Consider the following 26,929-nt stretch of genomic DNA (forward strand, 5'->3'; position numbering starts at 1 on the left):
TGTTGCTCTGTGAAAGGGTAAACTACAGTTATCAATATTTGGGGGGGGGAGCGGAGTGATGTGCTTTTAATCTCTCTCTCTCTCTCTCTCTCTCTCTCTCTCTCTCTCACACACACACACACACACACACACACACACAGCGAGCGTATCTATAGTAAATGTTGCTGACTGTATGTCCTGACATAGCTTCTCAGGAGGGAGAATGATTCACCTGGATCAAAACAAACTTGTTCCCATTTTGGGGAGGGGGGCATGTAGAAGACCCCCTCCTGTCACCCTCCCACAGTGCTCTGGAGCAGCACCCAGGGGTGAAAATGATTTGGGGGGGGTAGTATCAAGCATCCTATCATAATGGAATGCACAGGCTGGAGAAAAATGAGTTTGTAGCAATAAATTATTTTGAAACCAGGCTCTTGTTTATATTCATTTTAGCGACTTTTGTATACTCCTTTGTTGTATGTTTATGCTTTTACTTGCATAGTTTTTTGGCCCAAAGCCCCCAACCCACCCTGTGAAATTGTGTTCTAGGCTGTCTACATGAAATACTCATTCAGTCTATCAATAAAATTCAGAGTTGGAAAGAAACTAATATAAAAGAAGTCCAACTTGTAAATTAAAATCCTTTTTCTGCAAGGAGCTTAAGATGGCATATACAGTGGTACCTCGGGTTAAGTACTTAATTAGTTCCGGAGGTCCGTTCTTAACCTGAAACTGTTCTTAACCTGAAGCACCACTTTAGCTAATGGGGCCTCCCGCTGCCGCTGGAGCACAATTTCTGTTCTTATCCTGAAGCAAACTTCTTAACCTGAAGCACTATTTATGGATTAGCAGAGTCTGTAACCTGAAGCGTATGTAACTTGAAGCGTATGTAATCCAAGGTACCACTGTATGGTTTTCCTCCTCACTTAATCCTCCTATGAGGTACGTTAGGCTGAGAAACAGTAAATGGCCCCAAATCACCCACTAAACTTCACGGCCAAGTGGGAATTTGAACCCTAGGCTCTCAGGTCTTAATTATTAAATTTATATACCATCCTTCATCTCTAAATCTCAGGGCAGTTCACAACATAAAAACACAAAATGAGAACGCAAAATGCATAATAACATAAAAAACCAATAACCCCAATCCCACAAACACATTTAAAAGGCTATAGTATAGAACATTAATCAGCCAAAGGTCCGATTAGAGAGAAAAGTGCCCACCTGGTGCCTAAAGATATGTAATTGAAGGTGCCAGGTGAGCGTCCCTGGGTAGGGCAATTCCACAAACGGAGCCACTGCAGAAAAGGCCCATTTTCGTGTGGCCACCCTCTGGACCTCTCATGGAGGAGGCACACAAAGAAGGGCCTCAAATGATGGTCACAGGATCCGGGTCAGTTTATATGGGGAAAGGCGGTCCTTGAGGTATTGTGGTCCTTAAGACTTTATAGGTCAAAACAAGCACTTTGAATTGGGCCCGGAAACTAATTGGCAGCCAGCGCAGTCGGGCCAGGATCCGTGTAAGATGCTCACATAGCCTTGCCCAGGTGAGCAACCCAGCTGCTGAATTCTGCGCCGGCTGAAGTTTCTGAACCGTCTTCAGAGGCAGCCCTAGGTATAACAAGTTGCAGTTGTTGAACCTAGAGGTTACCACCACATAGACATCAGTCGTTGGGCTATCCCTGTCCAGATAAGGGCACAGCTGGGATACCTGAGCCTCAAGGACAGCACCGGACCCAGAAGTACCCCCAAGGAGCCCAGACAGAGGGGGGGGCATATGGGCCACTTAGCCCGGGCCTCCGATTCCAAAGGGGGCCTCGGTCAGCATATATTCCCTATGTTTTTTTAAAAAGCACTAAAGTGGTACCTCAGGTTACATACGCTTCAGGTTACAGATTCTGCTAACCCAGAAATAGTGCTTCAGGTTAAGAACTTTGCTTCAGGATGAGAACAGGAATTGTGCTCCGGCAGCACGACAGCAGCAGGAGGCCCCATTAGCTAAAGTGGTGCTTCAGGTTAAGAACAGTTTCAGGTTAAGTGCGGACCTCGGGAACGAATTAAGTACTTAACCCGATGTACCACTGTATTATATATCTATATTTTCCATTTTGTCATTATATGCAGCTATGGTTCAAGCCTTAAAATTATTTGTCAGCATAACTTTTGTGAAAATTATTTATATGGTTACTTATTCATAAGACTTCAGTTGTCCCCAGGGTAAAAATAAAAAGGGGGGGCACATTATCTACCTGACCCGGCACTCTGCCTGCCTCTGCAAGGCCCTGCCCCCAAGATCCATACTTTGCGAGACGCCTGCACTGAACATGGTGGGTTGGGCCAGATGACCTCTGGAGACTCCTCCGAAGGATTGCAACCCTGCCACTCTCCAGCCCAATCCCATTGGCACGACAAGAGTTAAGGCGGGGAAGCGAGGCGAGGCATTGATGGACGCTGGCTCCTCCTACCCGGACTGGGGTGAGCTCAGCCAGGGAGGCTGCCCGAAGCCGCAGCGTTATAGCACTGGGGGCTGGACCAAGTCTTGCAGCAGAGTCTAAGGAGAAACAGAGAGGCGGCAGGTGAGTGCATTTAGCGCTGCAGATGCAGCTGTGATGGGCACCGTTTGGGTGGGGGCGGTCAGCATAAATGTGTTGATGGATGTCTCTGGGAGGGAGGGCGGACGTTTTGGGGCGAATCCCATGACCAGGGAGAGATGTCTATTATATCCTTCCAGCCCCCTCCCTCTCCAGAAACCTGCAATGCCCAATAATAGGATGCGGTCGCACTTGGGGGTGCAAACCTCTGCCCCACCCGTCCACCTTACCCGGGCTGTTTTGGAGACCTGTGGCCACCTGAACTGCAGGGGACCCACCCTTCTGAATTTCCATTAAATCCAGGAAATGCCTTGAATCCAGTAAACAGGGAGGGTGTCCCTTTTTTGGAGAGAAAAAATTCCCTGCCCAAAAGCTTTCCTTGCAACTATCACTAAATGCTTTCCTGCAAGACACTCTCCGATCGATGTGCAGTACAATGGAAACAAACCCGAAGCAATTGCATATATTGAAATAGGTGTTGTACTGATGCTCAAAAGGTACTCTTGATTTTACCCCTTGTTCCTGGGAGGTGGCGGGGGGGGCGGCGGAAATCCCACCCCCACCCCAACAAGGGGTGACCACAGAGCCCGGCGTCTTCGGTGTACCCCTCCATCATTCCCCCCTCCCATTTTCTTCCTGACTTGTTTACCACCACAGTAGGCATGGAGGTGACCCCCCCCCCATAAAATGCACTCACACTTTGGCTCCCTCCCTTTGCATTGCTAACAGGATGCAATGGCATAGAGGGGTGCCCCTTTCTCTCACCCACCCACCCACCCAAAGAGCCCCACGCAGCCTCTGCAGTGATTTGGCTTTCTTCCTGCAGGAAGGGCTGGGCCGGTGGCGGCTGTGATGGCTGGAGGATGGGATGGGCAGCGTCTAGGTTTGCACAGAGACGCACAGATCCTCACGTCTCTCTTTCTCTCTAGCTGTGGGATACTCCATCTCTCTCCTGTCTGTGGGGTGCTCTTTGCTTCCCTAAAGAATCATGTCGCTGGAGAGCCTCTGCCGATCCGTGCAGACAATACTGGGTGGATGGTGCAAAGCTCTGACAGGGTACAGGGGTTTTGCATGCATTCCTAGGGCTGTCTGCCGTTCGCCAGAGGAAAGGCACTCTGCACTGTCTCAGAGACCACACGCTCTGTCTTGTCCTGGTCTAAACCTGGATTGAAAACAGATGCCAGGAGCCAATTTTTGGGTGCAAATTCCATCTTAGCACTGCCGTTCTGAATCCTTCTTTCCCTCCCAATTATGGCCCAGTCCTCTGGGGAGAGGCGTACGTGAGACCTCGCCTCATTTTTACTCTTACAACATCCCTGTATGGTAGGTTAGGGCTAAGGGACCATGAATATGTTGCCCAAGGCCACCCCGCGAGTGGTAAATCCGGGGTGGGGTAGGGAGTGTGGAAAGCTCCCTTCTTCTGAGTATCTAACTCAATACTGCCTACACTGGCTGGCATCAGCTCTGCCCACACCTCCCACACAAGTGTACGTCAAGCCTCTGGGTTGATTCAGGACAGGCTGGTGGCCATTTTTAACGTTTTTGTTTTCTTTATTTAAAAAAACCTCGCCTGCTTTTGCGGTTTTTATTTATTTACTTGCTTTGTGACCCATCATGAGCCCCTCAGGAACGAGTGAACTGTGGGCAGATCCATATCATATATTTAAATCACCATGATTTCCCCTCCAAATTTCTAGAAATTATCATTGCCACCCATAGAACTACAATTTCCAATACCCTTACATACCCTAGATGCAGCATTTCTCCGGTGAAAATAGGGAAATTCTATTCCAAAATGTTATTGTTTATACCTCACCCATCTTACTGGGTTGCCCCAGCCACTCTGGGCGGCTTCCAACATATATAAAAACAGAATTAAACATTAAAAAGTGAGAAACGTCTCTTCACAGGGATGCCTTCAGGTGTCTTCTAAAGGTTGTATAGTTAGTTATCTCCTTGGCTCAGGGGTCACATAACTCCATACCCCACAACATTTCTCCGATGAAAATAGGACATCCTAAGAGAAAGTGGAGGGACGCGGGTGGCGCTGTGGGTTAAACCACAGAGCCTAGGACTTGCCAATCAGAAGGTCGGCGGTTTGAATCCCCGCGACGGGGTGAGCTCCCGTTGCTCGGTCCCAGCTCCTGCCAACCTAGCTGTTCAAAAGCATGCAGTGCAAGTAGATAAATAGGTACCGCTCTGGCGGGAAAGTAAATGGCGTTTCTGTGCACTGCTCTGGTTCGCCAGCAGCGGCTTAGTCATGCTGGCCACATGACCCGGAAGCTGTACGCCGGCTCCCTCGGCCAATAAAGCGAGATGAGCGCCGCAACCCCAGAGTTGGCCACAACTGGACCTAATGGTCAGGGGTCCCTTTACCTTTAAGAGAAAGTGGGACATTCTGGGATCAAATCAGAAACCGGGACTATCCTTGGAAAACAGGGTCACTTGATGGGTCTGTCCTTAACAAACTACAGTTCCCAGAGTTCTTTGTGGGGGAGCCATGTGCTTTAAAATGTGTGTTGGAAATAAATAAAGTGTTTCCCCGGTATCCCCTCCCCAATCCCTGCCTATCTTAGATAAGAAAGGAGGATCCTGTGGTCCTCTAGTTGTTGCTGGTAGCTTACAGATCCCATCACCCCTCACCATTGGCCATGTTGGCTGGGGGCTGATGGGAGCTGGGTGGCAAACGGCATCTAAAGGATCATCCAAACCCATGGCCTTCTGGATGCTACCTGTGAAATAACTAGGCAAGATATTCCCATCATGCCCTGCTTCAGAATTGCAAGGCATTTGCTGACCCCTGTTTAGATAAAAGTATGGACCCAGAATTTGCCAAGCTTGTGATGAGTGTTGTCTTGAAAATGGTATAAAAACTGTCTGGAGGTTTCTGTCCTTACCCAAATCTCAAATTATGTGTAATTTTCTCCACTATTGCTATATTTCAGAGTGAGTGATACTAAGCATCTAGTGTAAGATTTGGGGCTATTTTCCACTGAGTCACAATTACTATTCAAGCTGCCAAGATTATATATAAAGACCACTTGTATACACATGTTTTTCCCCCAAGTTGAGACTGGACAACCACCTATCAGGGATAGGGTTAAAGGAGATTGTCTTTAGGCTTCCTTGAAAATCTATGATTTAGCCACCCCAATGTGATTCACTGTAATATTGTCCCCCGTTCTTTCTCCCTCGTCCTCTCTCACAGAAACACACACATGTTTCTCTGGTATGGTTCAGTTACACCCAACATAAGCTTAGGCAAACTCTATAAGAAAACCACATTAGTATACTTTATTGCATTCAGATCCCACCCTTTTCCCCTTTTCTCCAAGGACATACAGGGTTTTAATCCCCACAAGAACCCTATAGGGTAGAGTAGGGTGAGAGGCAGTGACTGGCCCAAGGTTGCATCCAGTTAGGTTCATGGTCGAGCTCTAACCACTAGGCCATACAGTCCAAATAAGTGAGATTTACTTAAGACGGTTGCTGTCCTGGTGTCAGTGTTGTCACCTAACCCTGAACCTTGTCACTAGAACCCAATGGGTACGTCCAATGAAACTGAACGTTGAAAGACTCAGAGGAGACAAAAGGATGCGATTCTTCATGCTGTACATGAACTGTGGAACTCCCTGCCACCAGATGTTTCGATGGCCGCCGACATGGATGGCTTTAAAAGGGGATTAGACAAATTTGTGGAGGACAATGAGGATACCAGCAGCTACCGGACATGGCAGCTGTATGTTATTTCCAGAATCAGAAGCACAATGCTTTATAAAAACCAATTACTTGAAATCACAAGTGAGGAAAGTTGCTATTGGACTCAGGTCTCCCTTCCAGGGTTCCCAGAGGCATCTGTGAAAACAGGAAGCTGGACCAGATGGGCCCTTTGTTCTGATCCAACAGGGCTCTCCTCTTGTTGGGGAGAGAGTCAAAATCCTGATTTTGGGGGCAGCTGGTCCCTTGAGCTGAGTCTGGACTAATTTGCAATGATTCTCCAGGGTTTCAGGCTTCCTGGAGACACCAAAGATTGAACCTGGCACCTTCTGCATGTAAAGCAGATGCTCTGTCACTGTGGTACATCTCTTCCCTTGGCCCCGGGTTCAAACCCCAGCAGCTCCAAGCTGGGTAGCTGAAAAGACCCCCTTCTGAAACCCTGGAGGGCCTCTGCCAATCAGAGTAGACAATGCTGAGCTCTATGGACCAATGGTCTGGCTCGGTATAAGGCAGCTTCCTATATCCCACTAAGAAGGGGTTGTATTAGATAGTAGCCACTTAGGGGAAAGAGATAAATGGGCTTCTATTCAATATGTCCCTTTCGTAGCTCAGTGAGGCTGGACTGAAGCAAGGTTGGATGCTGTGGTCCAGGCGTCAGCAAACTTTTTCAGCAGGGGGCCGGTCCACTGTCCCTCAGAACTTGTAGGGGGCCGGACTATATTTTGAAGGGGGAAGGAATGAACGAATTCCTATGCCCCACAAATAACCCAGAGATGCATTTTAAATAAAAAGACACATTCTACTCATGTAAAAACATACTGATTCCCAGACTGTCCACGGGCCGGATTAAGAAGGCGATTGGGCTGGATCAGGCCCCCGGGCCTTAGTTTGCCTACCCATGCTCTAGTCTCCTCACCTAACACCCCACCCTTGGCTGAGTGCCAATGTTTTCCTAAAATTGGGGAACCGACTGCTCTCTCCCCCATTCCCAGAAATAGGTCAGATCTGATCCAGAACTGACTGGCATTTGACCCCAGCACCTGTTTTTGTTTTAACCTCCTTGATAAAGAGTGCCTCTGAACTTACACAGAGTGCCTTCAGGCCCCTTATGCAGCACTGGAATGAGAGAGAAAGAGGTTTTGGACAAGCAGAAACAATTACACCTCTCTTTTTGAAACTAGTAATGACTCGGAGGTGAGAAATATCCCTGCGCCAACCTTGAGCTATCTTCCTTCTTTGTCCCCTCGCCTCTTGAGCAAGAGAACTGATGCCGTTGGCGAGCCAAACCTCTCCAGGACTGCATCCAGTTTGGATGTGAAAATACTGTATACATGTTTTGCTCTTCTTCTTACCGCTTCTGCAGAGACAGTCCTGCATTGTCCTTGAGCAGCTGGTGTCTTGTTTTTGAAAAAATATTCTCCCTTTTCCTTTCTGCAGGCAGGGATGGTGGCAGGTGGGGAAGGGGAATGGAGAGGAGGGGGCAGACCCCGCCATGTGACAGCCCCCGTTGTCATGAGAACTTAATTTCTCTTTCTGAATTATTGATGGTTAACGTACGTTGAGAAGGAGAGCACGGATGCAAATCCTCCATCCTTTCTACCGTCTGCCGTGCAGCAAGGGACCTGGACTCAGTCTGCGGTCGTTTGCCCCCCATCCCAATGCAGTTTCCTGGAGTGCTGGCTTTGAAAGCACATGGACTTTATTTCCTTTAAAAAAAAATCAAATTGACATCTCTTAGCCACAACAGGGAAACAGAATATTCATATTTAGAGAGCAGAGTGGGCTGTTTCCATCACGCTCTGCCAGGGAGCCTTTTAGAGCCATCTGATTGGCCACGATTGGAGACACGGTGCTGGGCCAGACAGCCCATTGGTCCAGCCCCACAGAACATTAACAGATCTTGGTCCATCAAGCATTGTTAAGTGTCAGGTCTCCCAGGGGCGAAGGGACATAGCGTTCCTTTGCATGCATAAAGACTCAGGTTCAGTCCCCAGCTAGGGCTGCTGGGAGAGAGACCCCTCGAGAGCTGCTGCCAGTCAGTGTAGACAGTATTGAGCATAATGAGGCCGCTTCCTATGCCTCGCTCTGAATACCAGTTGCAAGGGAAGGCTGTTGTCTTCACGCCCAGTTTGGGGGCTTCCCAGGGGCAGTTTTTGGAAACTGAAAGATAGCCTCGATCAGATCCAGGAGAGCAGTCCGGCTTCTTCCCAGTGCCTTCATGCTCATTGGCCAGAAATTTGGAAGTTGGGGGAAAGTTTTAATCCTTGTGGTCCAAAAATCACAGAATTGTAGAGTTGGAAGGGACCCCAAGGGTCATCTAGTCCAACCCCCTGCAATGGGGGAATATGCAGCTGCCCCATACAGGGATCAAACCTGCAACCTTGGAGTTATCAGCACCATGTTCTGACCGACTGAGCTATCCAGGCTGAATTTTTGTTTTGAAATTTGAACTGCATCTACGCACATAGAGCAGCATATGCACATTTTATGCACATGCGGTTTCCTCTTCAGTCCCTTTCTGTGGGGAGGTGAGGTGGGTTTCCCCCCTGTTTAGGCAATTGTGTGTAAGTGCCCCTCCTCAGTCCCAGGGAAGCACTGAGAATGCTCTGTTAAGAGATTTGCCTCTCGAAAAACTACATTTCCCAGAATTCTCTGGGAGAGAGAGGAAGGAGCTCTTGAAAACCGTTTGTGATCTACAGGGAGACGCTGTTCTGGTTCCTGTGCATTTATATTCTAACAGACCCGTCTCTGTTTCATTACAACAAAACAGAATAGGGAAGCTGCGGCCATCCAGATGTTGTTGTTGGACTCTAACCAATGGTCAGGAATGATGGGAGCTGTGACTCCCACAACATCTGGAGGGCCACAGGTTCCCCATCGCTGCAACAAAAGGATACAAGAAGAGCTCTTCTGGATCAGGCCACATGCTCATCCAGTTCAGTATCCTGTTCTCACTGTGGGCAACCACATGCCTGTAGGAAGCTCACAAACCCTGCTTTTGTTTTCCTTATCATCTGGACGTTCCATTTATCTGCCATGCCTAATACCCATTGATAGACCCTTCTTCTCACACAGCCTAGATAGCTCAGTTGGTTAAGAGCGTGGTGCTGATAATTCCAAGGTTGCAGGTTTGATCCCCGTATGGGACAGCTTTTTATTCCTGCATTGCAGGCAGTTGGACTTAGATGATCCTCAGGGTCCCATGTTTGTTGGTGTTCAGTCACCTTAGCTTATTTTTAAAACCCTATTTATTTTAAAAACCTTATTTTTTAAAAAACACCTTTTAGCGCCATCACATTTTGTGGCAGAGGGTTCCATAAGCTCACAGTAGCAATGTGTTGCTTGATACTCCTGACGGTCTCTTCAGCCCTGTTTGAGTTTGGCACCATCTGCACTACACATTTAAACCAGCACCATACCACTTTAAACAGCCATGGCTCCCCGCAACCAGGCATGGAATTTCCTCCCCACCCGCCACCTTCACGTTGTAGTTTCCATTGTATGCTGAAGATCCACCTCATGGTGCATTGTATGCTGAAGATCTCACCTTCAATAAAAGCATCATAATAGCCTGCTAGAACAGGCCAAAGGCCCATCTAGTCCGTCAACAGTGGTCAGCCAGATGCAGGTGAGAAACCAGTACCCTTGACAGGTGAGAGATATACATATTAGAACCCACCTAACTTGCCCTGCCAAGGGACGCAAGTGGCGCTGTGGGTTAAACCACAGAGCCTAGGACTTGCTGATCAGAAGGTTGGCGGTTTGAATCCCCGCGACGGGGTGAGCTCCCGTTGCTCGGTCCCTGCTCCTGCCCACCTAGCACTTCGAAAGCACGTCAAAGTGCAAGTAGATAAATAGGTACCGCTCCGGCGGGTAAACGGTGTTTCTATGCGCTTCTCTGGTTCGCCAGCAGCAGCTTAGTCATGCTGGCCACATGACCCGGAAGCTGTACGCCGGCTCCCTCGGCCAATAAAGTGAGATGAGCACCGCAACCCCAGAGTCGGGCACGACTGGACCTAATGGTCAGAGGTCCCTTTACCTTTACCTTTAACTTGCCCTGGAGCCTTATGGGGAAGGGTAAGGAATAAATTGAAATAATAATAATTAGATAGACAATTCTATATGGCCCCATCTGCACTGTACATTTAAAACAGTATAGTATAGTACCCCTTTAAACAATCATGGCTTCCCTCAAAGAATTCTGGGAAGTGTAGTTTGTTAAGGGTGCAGAGAGTTGTTAGGAGACTCTCCCCCCACCCCCCGTTCCCCTCACAGAGCTACAACTTACAGAGTAGTTCAACGGTCAACCTTTCTTCCCAGGGGACTTGGAAATATAGCTCTGTGAAGGGAATAAGGGTCTGCTAACATTGCTCTGCACCCTTAACAAACTACAGTCCCCAGGATCCCCTGGGAGAAGCCATGACGGCTTAAAGTACAGTGGTACCTTGGTTTACGAACTTAATCCATCCCGGAAGTCCGTTCTTAAACCAAAGCATTCTTAAACCAAGGCGTGCTTTCCCATAGCAGTGGGGGACTCAATTTACAAACGGAACACACTCAACAGGAAGCAGAACGTGTTCTTATTCCAAGGCAAAGTTCACAAACCAAAAAGCCTACTTCCGGGTTTGCAGCGTTCTTAATCCAAGTTGTTCATAAACTAAGCTGTTCTTAAACCAAGGGACCACTGTAGTATAATACTCCATTCAAATGCACCATGCAGATGTGGCCTAAGATAAAGCTAAACCCTGTTATGATTATGTGCTCTCCTTATTTTCCTGTTTCCCGAATTTTGCCTACACTCAGAAGCTGGCTTTGCCTTTCACAGGGAACTTCCCCGGGCATCCTGGCGGGTGACATCCAGGCAGAGCCGACGGACTTGAGCGCCACCCATTCCCCCCTCTCGCGTTCCGGGACCATGCAGTCTCCGAAAAAGGGCCTGATCTGTAACCTGAACCACGTCCACCTGCAGCATGTCTCCTTGGGTCTCCACCTGTCACGCCATCCGGAGCTCCAAGAGGATGCCAACACGCTGGCGCCCCCGAGAGACCGGGTGGGTTGCCAGGATTGCCGCGGTCACGGCGGAAACACCCGCGAGCTGGTAGACACCAACTCCAACAACCCGTCCCTGCCCTGCCGCTGCTGCGACGGCCACACGCTGCATTCGGATCTCAAGCGAGGTCTCCAGGGTCAGCCTCTCTCGCCCAACTGCCTGGCTCTGAAACGTGAGGAAGAAGAGGAGGATGAAGAAGAAGAGGAAGAAGAGGAGGAGGAGGAGGCAGGTTCCCCGTCGGAGCTGGGCTCCTCATCAGTTAGCAGCTCCTCAGATATCAGCCTGGATGAGAGCCCGGTTTCTGTATACTGTAGAGAATTTCCTGCTGAGGAGCCAAGGAGTCCTGAGAACCAGCCCAACATTGTCCCCTTGGAAGATGCTCGTGGCATCCTTCCCCTGGCTGACCGCAAAGACGAAAGCTTGAACCTCAACACCCAGATCAGCGAGCCTCGCCCGTCCCGTGTCTGGGACAGCCCCGACAGCTTGTGCAGTGGTAGCTCGCTGGGGTCCACGCCTGACATGTCTTCTCCGTGTGGGGAAAGCCCGGTCAAGTCGCCCCTCACTGATTCCTGCAGGGCTCCCTTGCCTGTACCGCCCCCGACCCGTCCCTTCAGGGCTCCCCCAGCCGTGCCAGCCCCCAAAATCAGCCCGGAGCTGGATTCAAACTGCAATGCTCTCCCGAGCCGGGAAGCAGAGCCCGGAAGGCTCTTAGTGGATGTCAACTCGAACCAGGCTGCTCCGCCGAGGCCTCGTGTTTCGAGCGGCCCTCCACCGGTGCCCCCCAGAACGAAGAGGGGGCTTCAGGGGTTGAGGCGAGGCGAAGCAGGGAAGCCTGCAGTGGCCCCGGCAGACCTGCCGCCCTGCCACAGCGACCAACAGGCCGCGGGCAGCCGGAAGAACATCACTTCCTTCCACGAGTTGGCGCAGAAAAGGAAGAAGGCCGCAGCATCGGTGGGGCCCCCACCTCAGACAAGGAAGGACCAGAGTGACTGGCTGATCGTCTTCTCCCCTGACACCGAGCTGCCGCCATCGAATGAGCTGACGTGTGGCGTGGCCCCTTGCCGGGAGACGCCCGGGCCCCCGACTCCACCCTCAGAGCCACCAGCCAACCCCGCCGGCCAAAGAGGGGTGACCACGTTCAAGGAATTGCGCTGCCGGAAGCAGAAGGCCCAGGTGCCCGTGAAGATGGGCACCCAAACCCCATGGCAAGTGGATCCCGGGAAGGGGGTCCCTGACGGGAGCGCTCCGCCAGAGGTTGTCGTGGAGCCACCACCAAACGGGCCCTTCAGGCCCCCGAAGGAAATCCCGCCCCGGAGGAGGAAATCCCGCCCTGGGCTGCAGCCCATTGTGGAGGGAGGCTTTGAAGAAGGAGAGGACGCAAGGATGGAGGTGAAGGCGTCTGATCGAAGCTCCGAGGGCCCATCCAATGGGAGGAGGGACCCCTGGATGCCGGGGAAGGAGGAGAGAGGAGAAAGGAGTTTTGTGGAGGGTAAGGCTCGGATGATCTCCCCAGGTGTGGAGGCTCAGGTTTGGGAGAGCGGGTGGTGGACCTGGTGCCTGAAAACAGAGCCACATCTGTACCTTACATTTGAAGCACTTTACACAATCGCTGCGTCCCCCAAAGCAATATTGGAGAACGTAGCTCGTTAGGGGTGCTGAGAGTGGTTTGGCGGCCAACCCTACCATTTCCCTCCCAGAGCTGCTGTTCTCAGAATTCCCTGGGAAGAGGGATTGCTTGATAAATCACCCTGGGAACCGTAGCTCTGTGAGCGGAACAAGGGCCTCCGAAAGACTCTCAGCACCTCAGACAAACTACAGTTCCCAGGGTATTCTTTGCGGGAAGCCATGACTGTTTAAAGTGAATCATAGGACTTCAGAGTTGTAAAGGACTCTGAGGATTGTATAGTCCAACTCCCTGCAATGTTGGAATCTCAACATGCAGCCCCCCCCCCATCTAGGTTGAAATCACACCAGACCCTGCTTCGCTTTGGAAACATCCTAGCAGTTTTATTATTATTTTACTTATTAAATTTGTATACCACCCTATACCCTTAGCTTTCAGGGCTGCTCACACAGCGGTTATTGCAAGTATTGTGTAGATGTGACCCAGGGAGGCAGCTAATTGGGGCGGGAAGGCACTGGTTAAAGCACATTAGTGGTTCCACAAAAGTTTGAAAGAGAGCTCAGTCAGGAAATGGAAGTTGATGTCCCTTTTAACCGCTTCCTTCCCCAAAACACCAACCAACAAGCCTTAGCCTACCAAATACCATATAACCCCATGACTTCCTGTGTGTGTGTGATATGGGGATTGTAAAAGATGTGGTTGACTAAGAGAGGGAATATATCTTCGGGGTGGGGGCGGGGTGCTTGTTTTCAAACTTCATATCTGCATGTGTTTCACTTTGGGAATTGTAGCTCTGGCAGGGGACTCGAGGTCTCCTAACAACTCTCAACACCCTTAACAGACTACAATTCCCAGGATTCTTTGGGGGGAGCCATGACTGTTAACATGGTATATTAGTACTTTAAATGTATGGTGTGGGTTCAAATCCTCCACTCTTCCTGTGAGGCACAGCGGGTGACCTTGGGCCAATCACTCTGTGTGTGTGTGTGTGTGTGTGTGTGTGTGTGTGTGTGTGTGTCTCACTCTCTCTCTGCCTAAATTACCTCACAGGATTGTTGTGGGGGTAAAATGGGGTGTTTCCCCACAACCACTTATGTATATTCTCCTAAATGGAAAGCTAGGATTAAGAATGGAAGCAGAATGTGGAGTCTCCATCGAAACACAGTTCTCACGGCATTAACACTCCATTAGATCTCCCCACTCCATTAAATTCCCAGGGAGATCTCCAAGCCACAACTATGGGCCCAACACAGAGCAAGATAAGCACCTTCCAGTATCAGCCAACCCCACTCCCAGCCTACTTTGGCCTATTGTTCCCCATCTGGGGAATTGGGGAAAAGGCCATCCATTTGTCTCCATGGCAACAGGGCAACCTCTTTGGACATGTAAATAGCAGCACTTAACAGGCCATTAGAAAGTACTGTATTCTTCAGATAATGATCTTACAAAGAAACTTGTCTGACCAGATCAGCAGGTGTCTTCTTATAAATTATAATCTCATAGTAAGGACCCACGGGTAATATCTAGACTGAACCCCACCCCCCAAACCAATAACAATGTGTTATTTATTTTCCCTGGAGTGTTTAAGGTAGTTTCAAAGCAGGAATGTGGTCTGTGACTGGGGCACTCCCTTATTGCGTTCAAAAGAGTGCGCCACCTATGCGCTCAAGTAGTCGAGGTATACAAATGAACAAGTGTATACTCTGTGTGCATTCAATTCACCCAAAGCACAGTTACAGCAGAGGACTTCACCCTCAAAGAATCTTGCAGTTTCCTAGCACCCTTAAGAAACAACAGCTCCCAGGTTTCCTTCAAACTGCACAGCGCAGATGCAGTCCTCTTTTTGCACAAACATTAGCACATTTCCAGGGACATCTTGTGCTTTTGTTCAGGGTGGCATCTGACAGACACGTGTGCTCCACTTCCATCTCTGCTCTGCTATTGTGAGTTTTTAGTTGGTTTCTTGTTTTGCTTTAAGAGAATGAAGAAATTAATGCCACCCCTGCACCTCTCGCTCTCGCCAGCCTCTAAGGCACACCTTGAATCTGGTTACCTGGCCTAAAATTAATAAATAACCAAAAGGAGTTGCTCTGATTGGTTAACGTGGTTGTCAGTCAGAGCTAGGCGAACTTCTCCCTCCCCCTGCTGCTTGTCTCCCTCAACAACACACACTCATGCACTTCTGTTAGCAGGAGGAAGCAGGAAGCAGATAACCACTTTGCATTTGTCTTCCTGGGCTAACAACATTTGCAGTACTTTCCCTTTCTTTCTCTTTCCCCGGAAGCAAACTGGATCCTTGCCCCTTCCACTCCACCCACCCCTAAAACCGGGCAAGGTGTGGGGGCAACTGTGGAGCTATAACCGGCTGCCTTTTCCTGGTTTGGAGAGAATCATTTGTTTTTGTTTTTAAGGTAATGTAACTTCAACGGCCCACGTCATCGTGGCAGCGGTGCACTTAGGAAATTTTTAGACTTTAGACTTCAGAGTCTTCTGTGGATTGAGGTCTGTGTGCTCTCTTCAGATAGTACAGTGGTACCTCGGGTTAAGTACTTAATTCGTTCCGGAGGTCCGTACTTAACCTGAATCTGTTCTTAACCTGAAGCGCCACTTTAGCTAATGGGGTCTCCTGCTGCCACCACACTGCCGGAGCACGATTTCTGTTCTCATCCTGAAGCAAAGTTCTTAACCCGAGGTACTAATTCTGGGTTAGCGGAGTCTGTAACCTGAAGCGTATTTAACCCGAGGTACCACTGTAATGTGGATTACTTTGTGAGACTTCAAGCCAAACTTGCTACCTTTCAGGGTGGGGAAGTTTCTGTTCCAGATTGGGGGCTTTGGAACATAGAAAACTGCCTTCTGCTGAGTTAGACCACAGGTCCATCTCACTCAGTGCTGTCTACACTGACTGGCAGCAGCTCTCCAGGCTTTCCAACCCTACCTGAGATGCTGGAAATTGAGCCAGAGACCTTCAATTGAGCTATGGCCCTCCCCAGAGTTTGAGACAGTGTCTACTGCCAGTCCTACCTGGAGAACATGGAGAGCTACCTTATAGATCAGACCACTGCTCCATCTACCTCAGTAATGTCTACACTGACTGGCAGCAGCACACACCAGGTCTTCAGGCAGGGGGTATTTTCCCAATCCTACCTGAAGATGCTGGGAGTTGAAAACATGGGACCTTCTCGTAAACCACTGAGAGGCTTTACTACAAGCAAGTAGTCTATACATTTTGTTAAATAAATTAAGATTAGAAAGCATTAGCAGTCTCATACCTGGAATCGCCCGGGGAGTGTAACAAACAAATAATCAGCACAGTTTTGACATCTGTGGTTAAAATCAGTGCAGTTTTGAAAGATTCAGTTCTGCCATCTTAATTCAAAAGAACTTTTCCTACACCAGACAGGGCAAGCTTGTGACCCTCCAGACATTTGCCGTCTCTCAACTCTCCTCAGCCCCAGCCAACAAGGCCAGTGGTCAGTCAGGGAAAATGGGAGCTGGAAGTCAAGCAACAAACAGAAGGCTTCTCAGGCCATATTCACACCATGCATTTAAAGCACTATAAAGAGTCATGGCTTTCCCCCAAATAATTCTGGGAGCTGTCATTTGTTAAGGGTGATGAGAGTTATTAGGGGACACACACCCCCCCCGTTCCCCTCCCAGAGCTACAATTCCCAGAGTCCCCCATGAAAAGGGCTTGGCTGTTTAAAACCGCTTTGGGAATCGTAGCTCTGGGAAACAGGGGCCTCCTGACAACTCCCAGCGCCCTTAATGAACTTTTATCTCCCAGAATCCTTTGGGGGGGACGCCATGAATGCTTAAAATGGTATCTCATGTATGGAGTGAGTGGGGAAGAGTCCCCCAACTCTGGATTAAGGTCCTGCGTTTCCCAGCTGAAGACACACAGCTTCTCCAAGCGAGGTTGGGTGTTTTTTGCGTCGGGATTGTTTTGTGTTGCGTGTCTCATGACCATTATGTTTGTTCGTTGTCTGCTGTGTGACTTCTGGAAATAACTTTTTTTTGTTTTGTTTTGTTTCATATTCTCTCCTCTTCCTCTCCTTCCTTGCTCTTGACCCCCACCCAAAACCTCTTTCTGGCTTCCCCTCCCACACCCCCGTCCTGCTTCCCATGTCAATCAATCAATCAATCAATCAATCAATCATGCTGGTCTGGCTTGTTGTCTGGCTTCCATGCATTTCTCACTGGTTTGTCGACCTCACGTGCTCCCCCCCCCCAATCCATCCTTCCCTCGCTCTGCACTGGCTTCGCTCCTTGGTCCTGCTGCCGCCACCTTCTGGCCCCCTTGCCCTCGCTCTGGCCTGCAGCTGACGCCCTCCTTGCCTGCTCCTCCAGGCCTCAGAATCTGCCCTACCCACCTCTCCTGGTCCATTTCTCTGTGGTGGACGGCCCGGCACCCCTGCACCCCTCACTCTGCACTGGCTTAGAGAGTGTGGAGCTGAGCTCCCCTGCCCCTCCTGCCCCGGCCTTCTGCCCCAGGCTCAAGACCTTGTCCTGCGAGGAGGTCTGCCTCCTGGCCGGGCAGCAGGGGCAGGTCTTGGGCACTCTCTCGCCCGAGGAGCTGCTCCCCATCCGCCTCTCCCCCATCGGGGCCTACTCCCCCCCTGCCAGGAGCGCCCTGCCTTTCCTGGGGAGCCCTGACCTGGCTGTGCTGTTCTCACCCCTCTTCCCCCGCAGCCGCACCTTCCCCGCCTTAGCTTTCCCACCCCGCCAGGTGCCCGAGCGGCCGTTTGGAGCCCGCCGCGCCCCCCTTGACAGCCAGACTGGAGCAGGGCTCGGGAGAGTGCCCTGGGGCAGTATGGAAGCCAGAGAGCCGGGAGCTCCCAAGCAACGTAAGCCGCCTCTCCCCTCATTCTCCCTCCTTCCCACCTTCCCTGCCTCCGTCACCTGTTCCCCAAACTGTGCGCCTCCTTGAGGGGTTTGGTTGAAGGCTGTGAGGCCAAAGCAGCTGTACGCACAGAGACAGAGGCTGCCCGTTGCAACTCTGTGCGAGTTGCCGTTCTGGCCTCGTCCAATCAGCTTCTTGTGGGTATGGCTACTCCTGCCCTTTGGCATCAGGTGTGTGCAACTGGACGGGGGACTTGAGGTCCTCTAGATCAGTGGTTCTCAAACTTTTTTGTGCCACCGGCCCCTCGGTTCTATAAACTCAGCTCCAGTGGCCCCCACCCCACCTCTCTAAAAAAAGCATTACACAGAACTGCGATTTGCACGGCCCTCTAAGGGGGATAATAACACAGTGAAATACAAAACTGTAACAACCAATTGCACATTCATTCAGAATCCAATGAAAACTATTTGCAGGCAGCAACTGTTTTAGGGGATATGTGTGCCATTGCGCACATGCGCATTGCGCTGAACCCAGAAGTGCCCTGAAAACATCGCAAAAAGGGGTGGAACAGGATGGAGGGGCAGAACAGGGCAGGATGGCCCCAGTGACCTGCATATGTCCAGAACATAGCAAATTGGTCTCTGTTTTTAGATTAATTAAAGCAACTAAATAGATGAACTTCATCCAGTGATACCACCTTTTCGAAATCTGATCGTCATTTACATCGCCCTCTTGCCTCTTAGCACCCACCCCACAAGTAATCACTCTGCCCCCCAGGAGGTGGTAGCACCCACATTGGGAACCAAGGCTCTCTAGACTCTCTTAGTATTGATCACTGCAACCTGCTGTGGGAGGTGCTTTGGGGCTGAAGAGCTGGGTAAAAAATGCTTTCGACAAATAACTTGGTTGGACTCCAGCTCCCATCAGCCCCAGCCAGTGAAAATAATGGCCAGGGATGATGGGAATTGTAGTCCAGCAACACCTGGAGGTTCCCCCCCACCTGTGCTAGGAAAAAAATTAACCACCCTGAGAGGAGGCTAATAGTCTGATCATCTCCAGTCCAGACTGGTTGCCTAAGTCAGGATATATATACCTTAAAGGCTGACTTGCCAGGAAAATACAGAGGGAGAACTCCTCCATGGAGGGTACAAAGAGCTACAGAGGGACCACTAAAGTTCATCGTCAAACCATATTTGCATGCCTCCTGCCCACAGCTTCATTGGCGCATATACTGTGTGTGTGTGTGTGTGTATGCCATGAGGACTGGAAGTTTGCGGGTTTGTTTTTAAAATAAAATGAGATTCTCAACATGTGGGAATCTGAGCCAAACAGAAAGGAAGGAAGCCATTGGGTGGTATAGAAAGTACAGAAATTAAGATATTACAACACTTAATCTAGCAATTGATCGGATCAGGGGTTTCCACATTCAGTGTTCCCATTGATTTTTCATTGTATTTTCATGGCTTCTTTTATTCTTACATTGTATTGTTTTCTAATTTTATTGATATCCCTCCAAGGAGCCCAAGCTGGCATACATGGTTTCTCCCTTCCTCATCAACCCTGTGAGGGAGGTGTGGCTGAGAGATGGCACTTGGCCAAAGCTCACCCAGTGAGCTTCAGAGCTGAGTGGGGATTTGAACTCCCGTCTCTCAGGTCCTAACCTGTAACCGCTGCTTGACCAATGGATCAGACTATACTGAACGAGACGGACTTTGGCGCCCTCGGCATAAGGCAGCTTCCTGTATTCCTGACTTAAGCAGATAAAACCAGCTTCAAAAACCTAATGGCATGACAGGCAGAAGAGGGGCTGTTTCAAGCAGAGCTTGGAACCAACTAGTTCAGAGTAACTAGTTCAGTGTAAGTTCACCAAATTAGCCCACAAATCTCTGACCTATACCTGAAAGGAGTTCCCACAATTGCTGAGTGAATTCAGTTCAATTTGGGGTACAACTTAGAATGATTTGTAGTTCACCTTCAAGTTCATTCCCTTCCATGTGTGGATTATTCTTATTTTTATTTACTCTTTAGACTCTTTGGCCCTTTAAGCTGAAACATCATAATTGTTGGGGGAACTAAATGAAACCATTCACATTCTGCTATGTGTGTGTGTAGATGTTTTCTTCAAAAAGAAAAGTATGTTCTATATCGTAGCACAGCAGCTTGCCACATTCTGAATGTTGATTTTTCTCTCTCTCTCTTTTTGACATGGATAACTTGAATGGACTCGAACTGAGAACTGAACTACTGTATTTTTTGCACCATAACACTCACTTTTTTCCTCCTAGAAAGTAAGGGGAAATGTCTGTGCGTGTTATGGAGGGAATGCCTACGGGTGGCATGCCTACGGATTTTCCTCCTCTAAAAACTATGTGCGTGTTATGGTCGGGTGCGTGTTATAGTGCGAAAAATACGGTAGTTTGTTTTGTAAAAGGATGAACCTGAACAGGGATGTAGTTCCTTTTTGCATGTGTGTGTGTGTGTGTGGACATCTTGAACTAGAATGAGTTCATTTAATAATAATCATAAAACCTTTCTAAGCTCTGGTTTTCGGTGGAATTCCACAAGGGCCTGGTGGCGAAATGATCTAGGTATCTTGCTTTTGGGGGGAGCAGGGAGATGGGAGATGTGTTGGAAAGGAAGAGGGACGGGGGGGGGGCACATCTGCCTGAGTAAGGTGGATCCCTTGGTCCATATATTCATAGAATCATAGAGTTGAAAGGGACCACAAGTGATATGTACTCCCATCCCCTGCAATGCAGGAATCTTTTGCCCAGCGTGGGGCTTCAACTCATGTCCTTGAGATGGAGAATCTCATGTTGCACCAGTTGAACTGTCCCAGGTGTATATCATCTCTGACCATCCTGGCTGGGGCTGATGGGAGCTGGATCCCAGCAATACCTGGAATCTTCATCTCAGCTGGGACCCAGGACCTGCACTTCTCCCTTTCCTAAAAGAGAGTTTTTAATGTTTGATGTCTTGTCATGTTTTTAATATTCTATTGGGAGCTGCCCAGAATGGCTGGGGAAACCTAGTCAGATGGGCAGGGTACAAATAAATTATTATTATTATTATTAGGGTTTAGGTGATCTAATTCAGGCCACGACTGTCTGAATCTGCTCAACACTTCATACTCTCTCTCTCTCTCTCTCTCTCTCTCTCTCTCTCTGTGTGTGTGTGTGTGTGTGTGTTTTAAAAAAAGATTTCTTTTTCTTCGTTTCGCTTTGTGAGGGCTTGGCTAATAAGTGGAATAAATAAATAAAAATCCTGGCATCTACAGAGAAGCTAGATAGCTTCTTATCCTCCATATGTTGACTTCCCTTCTTTCTGTCCCATCGTCTTCCAGTCAGACATTCCCAGTCCTTTGGCGGGGTCCCAAATACTGGCCATCTGTGGGGGGCCGATGCTGATCGAGTCTATGCCCAACTTCGAGAACAAAAGAAAGGTACAATCTTAAAACACATTATATCTATCTATCTATCATCTATCTGTCTGTCTATCTATCTATCACTATTGATCATCAATAATTGTTGATCAGGATTGGTTATTCTTATTTTTCATTGTTGACAATACTGAGCTTACTGCCTGCGACGTGCTAGGAAATGTCTAGCCTCATGGTGTTAACAAATTAGACAAAAGTGTTCAACTTTAGAGGTTGGGGTGGGGGACATGTTAGGAGAGGAAGGAAACATGTGCGAGGGGAGAGAATGCAAAGAGCCACCCAAACACCTTCAATATCTGGGAACTCTTCCCAACTCCTATTCAGGCCTTGTTCGTACCCATGGCAACCCATGTCTCTCCTGGCACCTTTAATTCTCGAAAACCTGAAGGGAGGCCAAAGAGATGGGGATTTCCATGGAAATGTGTTGTATTCACAGGAAACCCCAGGAAGATTTGAAAAGAAAGAGAGACAGGGAGGGTCTGCCACCTCCTTTTCCATCGGCAACCCCATGGGCATCCAGTGGAGGGGGGGCAAACATATGAAACTTAATTTCCAGATCCCCAGCTTTCAATTAAAAGAGAACGAAAGTGAGGCCCCATTCGCACTATACATTCAAAGCACAGCAATACCACTTTAAATAGCCGTGGCTTCGCCCCAAAGAATTCTGGGACATACTGTTTGTTAAAGGCGCTGAGAGGGGTTAGGAGACGCCCTCCTTCCCCTCACAGAGCTACAAGTTGTTTAACAACCAATTCCTTTTCCCTAGGAAACTCTGGGGATTGTCGCTCTAGGAGGGGAAAGGGAGCCTCCTCACAACTTTCAGTACCCATAACAAACTACAGTTCCCAGGATTCCTTGGGGGAAGTCGCGGCTGCTTAGAGTGGTATAATAGCGCTTTGAATGTTTTGTTGCTGCCATCTGTCTGTCTCGAAAGGCAAAGGAGTGTGCCTCTGGGGGTGGCGTCAAACCGCTGGAGAATCGCAGCACCTGCTGTGGCCGCAGAGTCTGGGAAATCATAACTGCTGCCTCCCATGTTGTTTTTGCCCCGTTAGTGGCACCAAAGTGACCTTTCTGCGGTGCAAGGCTGGGCAGTGTGTATGGAGGACCTGGGGCCCCTTTTCAGCCTCGCTGATGTGATCCAAAGGAAAGCAGAGCAATACGTTTGGCACCAGCTTGGCTGCAAGAGTTTCTGGAGGCGCCATCCAACCTCCTTAAGGACTTCCACTCCTGATTTGTAACCACAGAGCCTAGGACTTGCTGATCAGAAGGTCGGCAGTTCGAATCCCCGTGACGGGGTGAGCTCCCATTGCTCGGTCCCTGCTCCTGCCAACCTAGCAGTTCGAAAGTACATCAAAGTGCAAGTAGATAAATAGGTACCACTCTGGCGGGAAGGTAAACGGCGTTTCCGTGCGCTGCTCTGGTTCGGCAGAAGCGGCTTAGTCCTGCTGGCCACATGACCCGGAAGCTGTACGCCGGCTCCCTCGCCCAGTAAAGCAAGATGAGTGCCACAATCCCAGAGTCAGCCATGACCGGACCTAATGGTCAGGGGTCCCTTTACCTTTACCTTGAATGTATAGCTCAGATGATGATAATGATGATTAATTAAATGCAGTGCTTTTTTCTGGGTGTACGCAGGGGTATGCATACCCCTAAACATTTTATGAATCTAGGTTTGGCCTCATTAATGGCCAGTATTTCAATATGAGTAGGAAAATGAGAGTACCCCTAAACATATTTTTTTTTTAGAAAAAAGCACTGATTAAATGTGTATATCAGCCTTCATCCAAAGACCACAGGGCAGTTCACAACACAAAAATACAAAACGAGAACACAAAATACATAATAAAAGCAAACCAACCATTTAATCAGCCAAAGGCCTGGCGATAGAGGAACATTTTTGCCTGGCACCTAAAGATATACAATGATGGCATCAGGCAAGCCTCCCAGATGGTGCTAGCACTTCAGCAGGAAGCTATGACATGTGTACTGTAGTGGTACCTCGGTTTTTGAACGTAATCCGTTCCGGAAGACTGTTCAAGTTCTGAAACGCTCGAAAAACTGAAAACTTCGTACGGAAGCCTCAATACGGAAAACTCAATATGGAAGCTGTGTTTTCAGTTCGACTTCTGAGGCGCGTCAGAAGCATTTTCTTCCGGGTTTACAGTGTTCAAAAACCGAAATGTTCGTCAATGGAGACGTTCGAAAACCAAGGTACCATTGTAATTGGAAAAGAAGTGGGCAGTCTGCCCTGATATTTTTTGCAGGTGCAAGCGGCATGATCGCTTGCAACTGCCCCGATACCATCATAAGCCAAAATCATAACCAGAAAGGACTTAATAATAATAATAACAACAGCAATAATAAAATTTTATTTATATCCCTCCTTCCCCAGCCGAAGCTGGGCTCAGAGCGGCTAACAACAATAAAAGTAACACAGTTTATATAAAATCACAATCAATTAATTGACATGCATTCTAAAATCAATTCATTCTAAAATCAATTCAAAATCAAAACTTCTGGATGGCAGCCCCCGAAGTGCAAGCAAACAATGCCCCCCCCGGTAATCCTCTCTCTTCTCTCGGTTTCCCCCCAGCTTTGCTCGTGGCAGTCAGTGCCTCTGTGGACAAGATCGTCGCCCATTTCAGCACAGCCCGGAACCTCGTTCAGAAGGTTTGTTTTGACGTTACATTTTATGCAGCCGGCAGCTGGTGCCCCATTGCGGGTGGGGGGGGCGGAAGGCAGGGAGCCCAGGTGGCATCAGAACCAATGATGGGCAGTCCCCACTCCTTGTTGGTTCCCCCCATCTTTCTCCCCACCCCCAGCTGATTTCTGTAAAGGCAACCCTGAGACTGAAGAGGAGGAAGCTGAGAGCAGGGGCGACCCCTTGGAGTGGCCCTAAGAAAAGAGGGCAGGAAGGTGGGGGCTGGCTGAATGCAGACCGAGCGTTGGTCGGCCACTGCCCCATTTGCCCTAACAAACCAGCTTCCACTAATTTTATATCCCCCCCCTTTCCTCCAATAAGCTAAAGGCACCATAGATAGGGCTCTTGCTCCTCTGCCACTACCCTTGCAGCTGGTTGCGGGTTCAGATTCTGCAGGGGAAGAGAGACACACCCTGCATTTATTACCCCACACTTTCCTCTGAAGAGTTCAAAGTGGCATAGTGGTTCTTGCCCCCCCTTCAATTCCCCCCCCACAACAACCCTGTGAGGTAGGCTAAGAGGCAGCGACTGCCCCAAGGTGAGCTGGCAGCAGAGTGGGGATTTGAACCCCTGTGTCAGGAGCGAGCCAGCAGCAAATCATGCCTTGAAAGTTGGAGTTAAATGTGTACAGTGGTACCTCGTGTTAAGTACTTAATTCGTTCCAGAGGTCCGTTCTTAACCTGAAACTGTTCTTAACCTGAAGCACCACTTTAGCTAATGGGGCCTCCTGCTGCTGCCGTGCCGCCGGAGCACGATTTCTGTTCTCATCCTGAAGCAAAGTTCTTAACCTGAAGCACTATTTCTGGGTTAGCGGAGTCTGTAACCTGAAGCGTATGTAACCTGAGGTACCACTGTATTAGCAAAAACACAATCTACATAGGGGTGTTAGGCCTAATGTGGACAGCAACATCTCCAGCAGACCTTGCCTCCATGGAGCAGTTGTAGAGACTGAAGGTGCTTGTCTTCCTGCTGCTGCCTAAGTACCTTCCTCTCCAAGGTTTTCCCCAAGCAATCTGAGACTGCATGATGCTAGTTTCTCCTTGCCCCTCTTCCTGGTGTCTTGCCTAGTTTTGGGAGACCAGGGGTGGGGGAGCTTATTGCAGCAGGAGAGGGAGAGACACCCGTGACTCTTCGCCAGCCCCATCCTCTCGGCTCCTTGGTCTCCCTCCACCCCTTCTTCAGCTTCTGCCTCTGATTCTGGGCTGCTCTCTGCCACAGACTCTCACCGCTCACTAAGCCCCGTTGCCTCTTCAGTTTCCAACACCTCCTGTTCTCCTTCTGACCACTCATCATTGTCCCACCACCACTCCCTGAACCTTCTTCCCTTGGGGGTTCCCCAGCTGGTTCCTCCCATCATTCCTCTGCACCCCAACCAGTCCACGACACCTGGTTTCTCCTGATCCCTGGCGCTCTCACCGCTATGCCACACTGACATAGAGATACAAAAGTGCGCTGGACTATGCAGAATTAGATAAGGTGACAGGAAGGATGCGAAACCTGCGGGACCAGAGATTCTTAGAGGACTGGAGTAAATATTTGAACCATTTGAAAAGCAATTGTAATAAACAGATTACCGTATTTTCCGCTCTATAAGACGCACCAGACCACAAGACGCACCTAGTTTTTGGAGAAGGAAAACAAGAAAAAAAATATTCTGAATCTCAGAAGCCAGAACAGCAAGAGGGATCGCTGCGCAGTGAAAGCAGCAATCCCTCTTGCTGTTCTGGCTTCTGCCCAGCCTGCATTCGCTCCATAAGACGCACACACATTTCCCCTTACTTTTTAGGAGGGAAAAAGGTGAGTCTTATAGAGCAAAAAATACGGTACTCTAGTAGGACTGCAAGAAGATTTGTAAGGAGGGCTGTGCGAAATATTGCAATGAAGACTATGAAGAGAGTTATTAGTTAAGGACAATTAAAAGTAATAGAGAAATTAAGAAATGTAGACAAAGTGATAAAGATTGAAAAATCTTCAGATGTGGTCAATGGAAGTCCAAAACATTGTATTAGATAAGAAAATATGTTAAATGATTGTTGGAAATGATACGTTAAAAAACTAATGAAAATATATATTTAAAAAATAGAGATAAAAAGTGGGTGTTTGGGGGGGCGTATGAAAAGCTGCCTGGCAAGGAGCTGCAAAAGGAGCAGCCCTCTGCGCTTACGAGGGTGGGTGGGGGTGCAGGGAGGCTAATTAGAAAGCACTAATTACCAATTTGCAAGGGGAGGGGGGCGGCTTTGGTTGTTTTCTCTCCACAGCCTGCCAGCAGCTGACACCCAGCCGTTTCCCTCCTGCGCAGACCCAGCTGGGAGACAGCCGCCTCAGCCCAGACATCGGCTACGTGGTCCTGACCACTCTGTGCCCTGCCCTGCGAGCCCTGGTGGGCGACGGCCTGAAACCCTTTCAGAAAGATGTCATCACGGGCCAGAGACCGAGTTCCCCGTGGAGCGTTGTGGAAGCCTCAGCCAAGCCAGGTAGGAAGGAGGTGTCAGATAGGCAGGAGGTGGGTTTGTTTGGTGGTAGTTTTCCTTTTAAAAATCTTGATTCTGCACCCCAAATGGCCACATTTTGCAGAGCTTCCTGGTTAAAGCCGGTAGGATAAATCTGCTTATTTTGCAGAATTGGTTGGTTGTGAGTTCTCTAACGTTGCTAATATTGTTTTGTGGCTTGTGAGTGCTATAGTAGTGCTTTGTGAATCTTTTGCTGCGGTTGTGCCCTTTAGCTTATCTTCTCAGTTCTTTCATTTAGCGATTTATAGAAGGTGGTTGTTTTATTGCTGATATGTAGAATTGTAGATGTGGAGGGGACCCTGAGGATCATTGAGTCCAACTGCCTGCAATGCAGCTGCCCTTTATGGGGATTGAACCTGCAACCTTGCCATTATCATCACCACACTGACCAACTGAGCTATCGTTTTACAGATGATTCGTTAATTGTTCTAGATTATTTATGTTGTAATTGTGATGTTCTAGGGTGGCACTGTGG

General features: G+C 49.0%; 1 protein-coding gene across 1 annotated transcript in view; it reads left to right on the forward strand.

Annotated features, from left to right (window-relative positions):
- Positions 1-2,257: 2,257 nt before the first annotated feature.
- The window catches only part of RUSC1 (RUN and SH3 domain containing 1), a 33,377-nt gene continuing 8,705 nt past the window's right edge, over positions 2,258-26,929 (forward strand). Inside the window, exons 1-6 of the mRNA XM_053368852.1 lie at positions 2,258-2,555; positions 11,113-12,826; positions 17,284-17,808; positions 21,148-21,246; positions 23,837-23,913; positions 26,244-26,418. Coding sequence (XP_053224827.1) covers positions 11,203-12,826; positions 17,284-17,808; positions 21,148-21,246; positions 23,837-23,913; positions 26,244-26,418 — 2,500 coding nt within the window. The 5' untranslated portion in view covers positions 2,258-2,555; positions 11,113-11,202. The remainder of the gene's footprint in view (positions 2,556-11,112; positions 12,827-17,283; positions 17,809-21,147; positions 21,247-23,836; positions 23,914-26,243; positions 26,419-26,929) is intronic.

This window comes from Podarcis raffonei, chromosome 16, assembly GCF_027172205.1.
Source record: "Podarcis raffonei isolate rPodRaf1 chromosome 16, rPodRaf1.pri, whole genome shotgun sequence".
In the NCBI taxonomy this organism is placed as follows: Eukaryota; Metazoa; Chordata; class Lepidosauria; order Squamata; family Lacertidae; genus Podarcis; species Podarcis raffonei.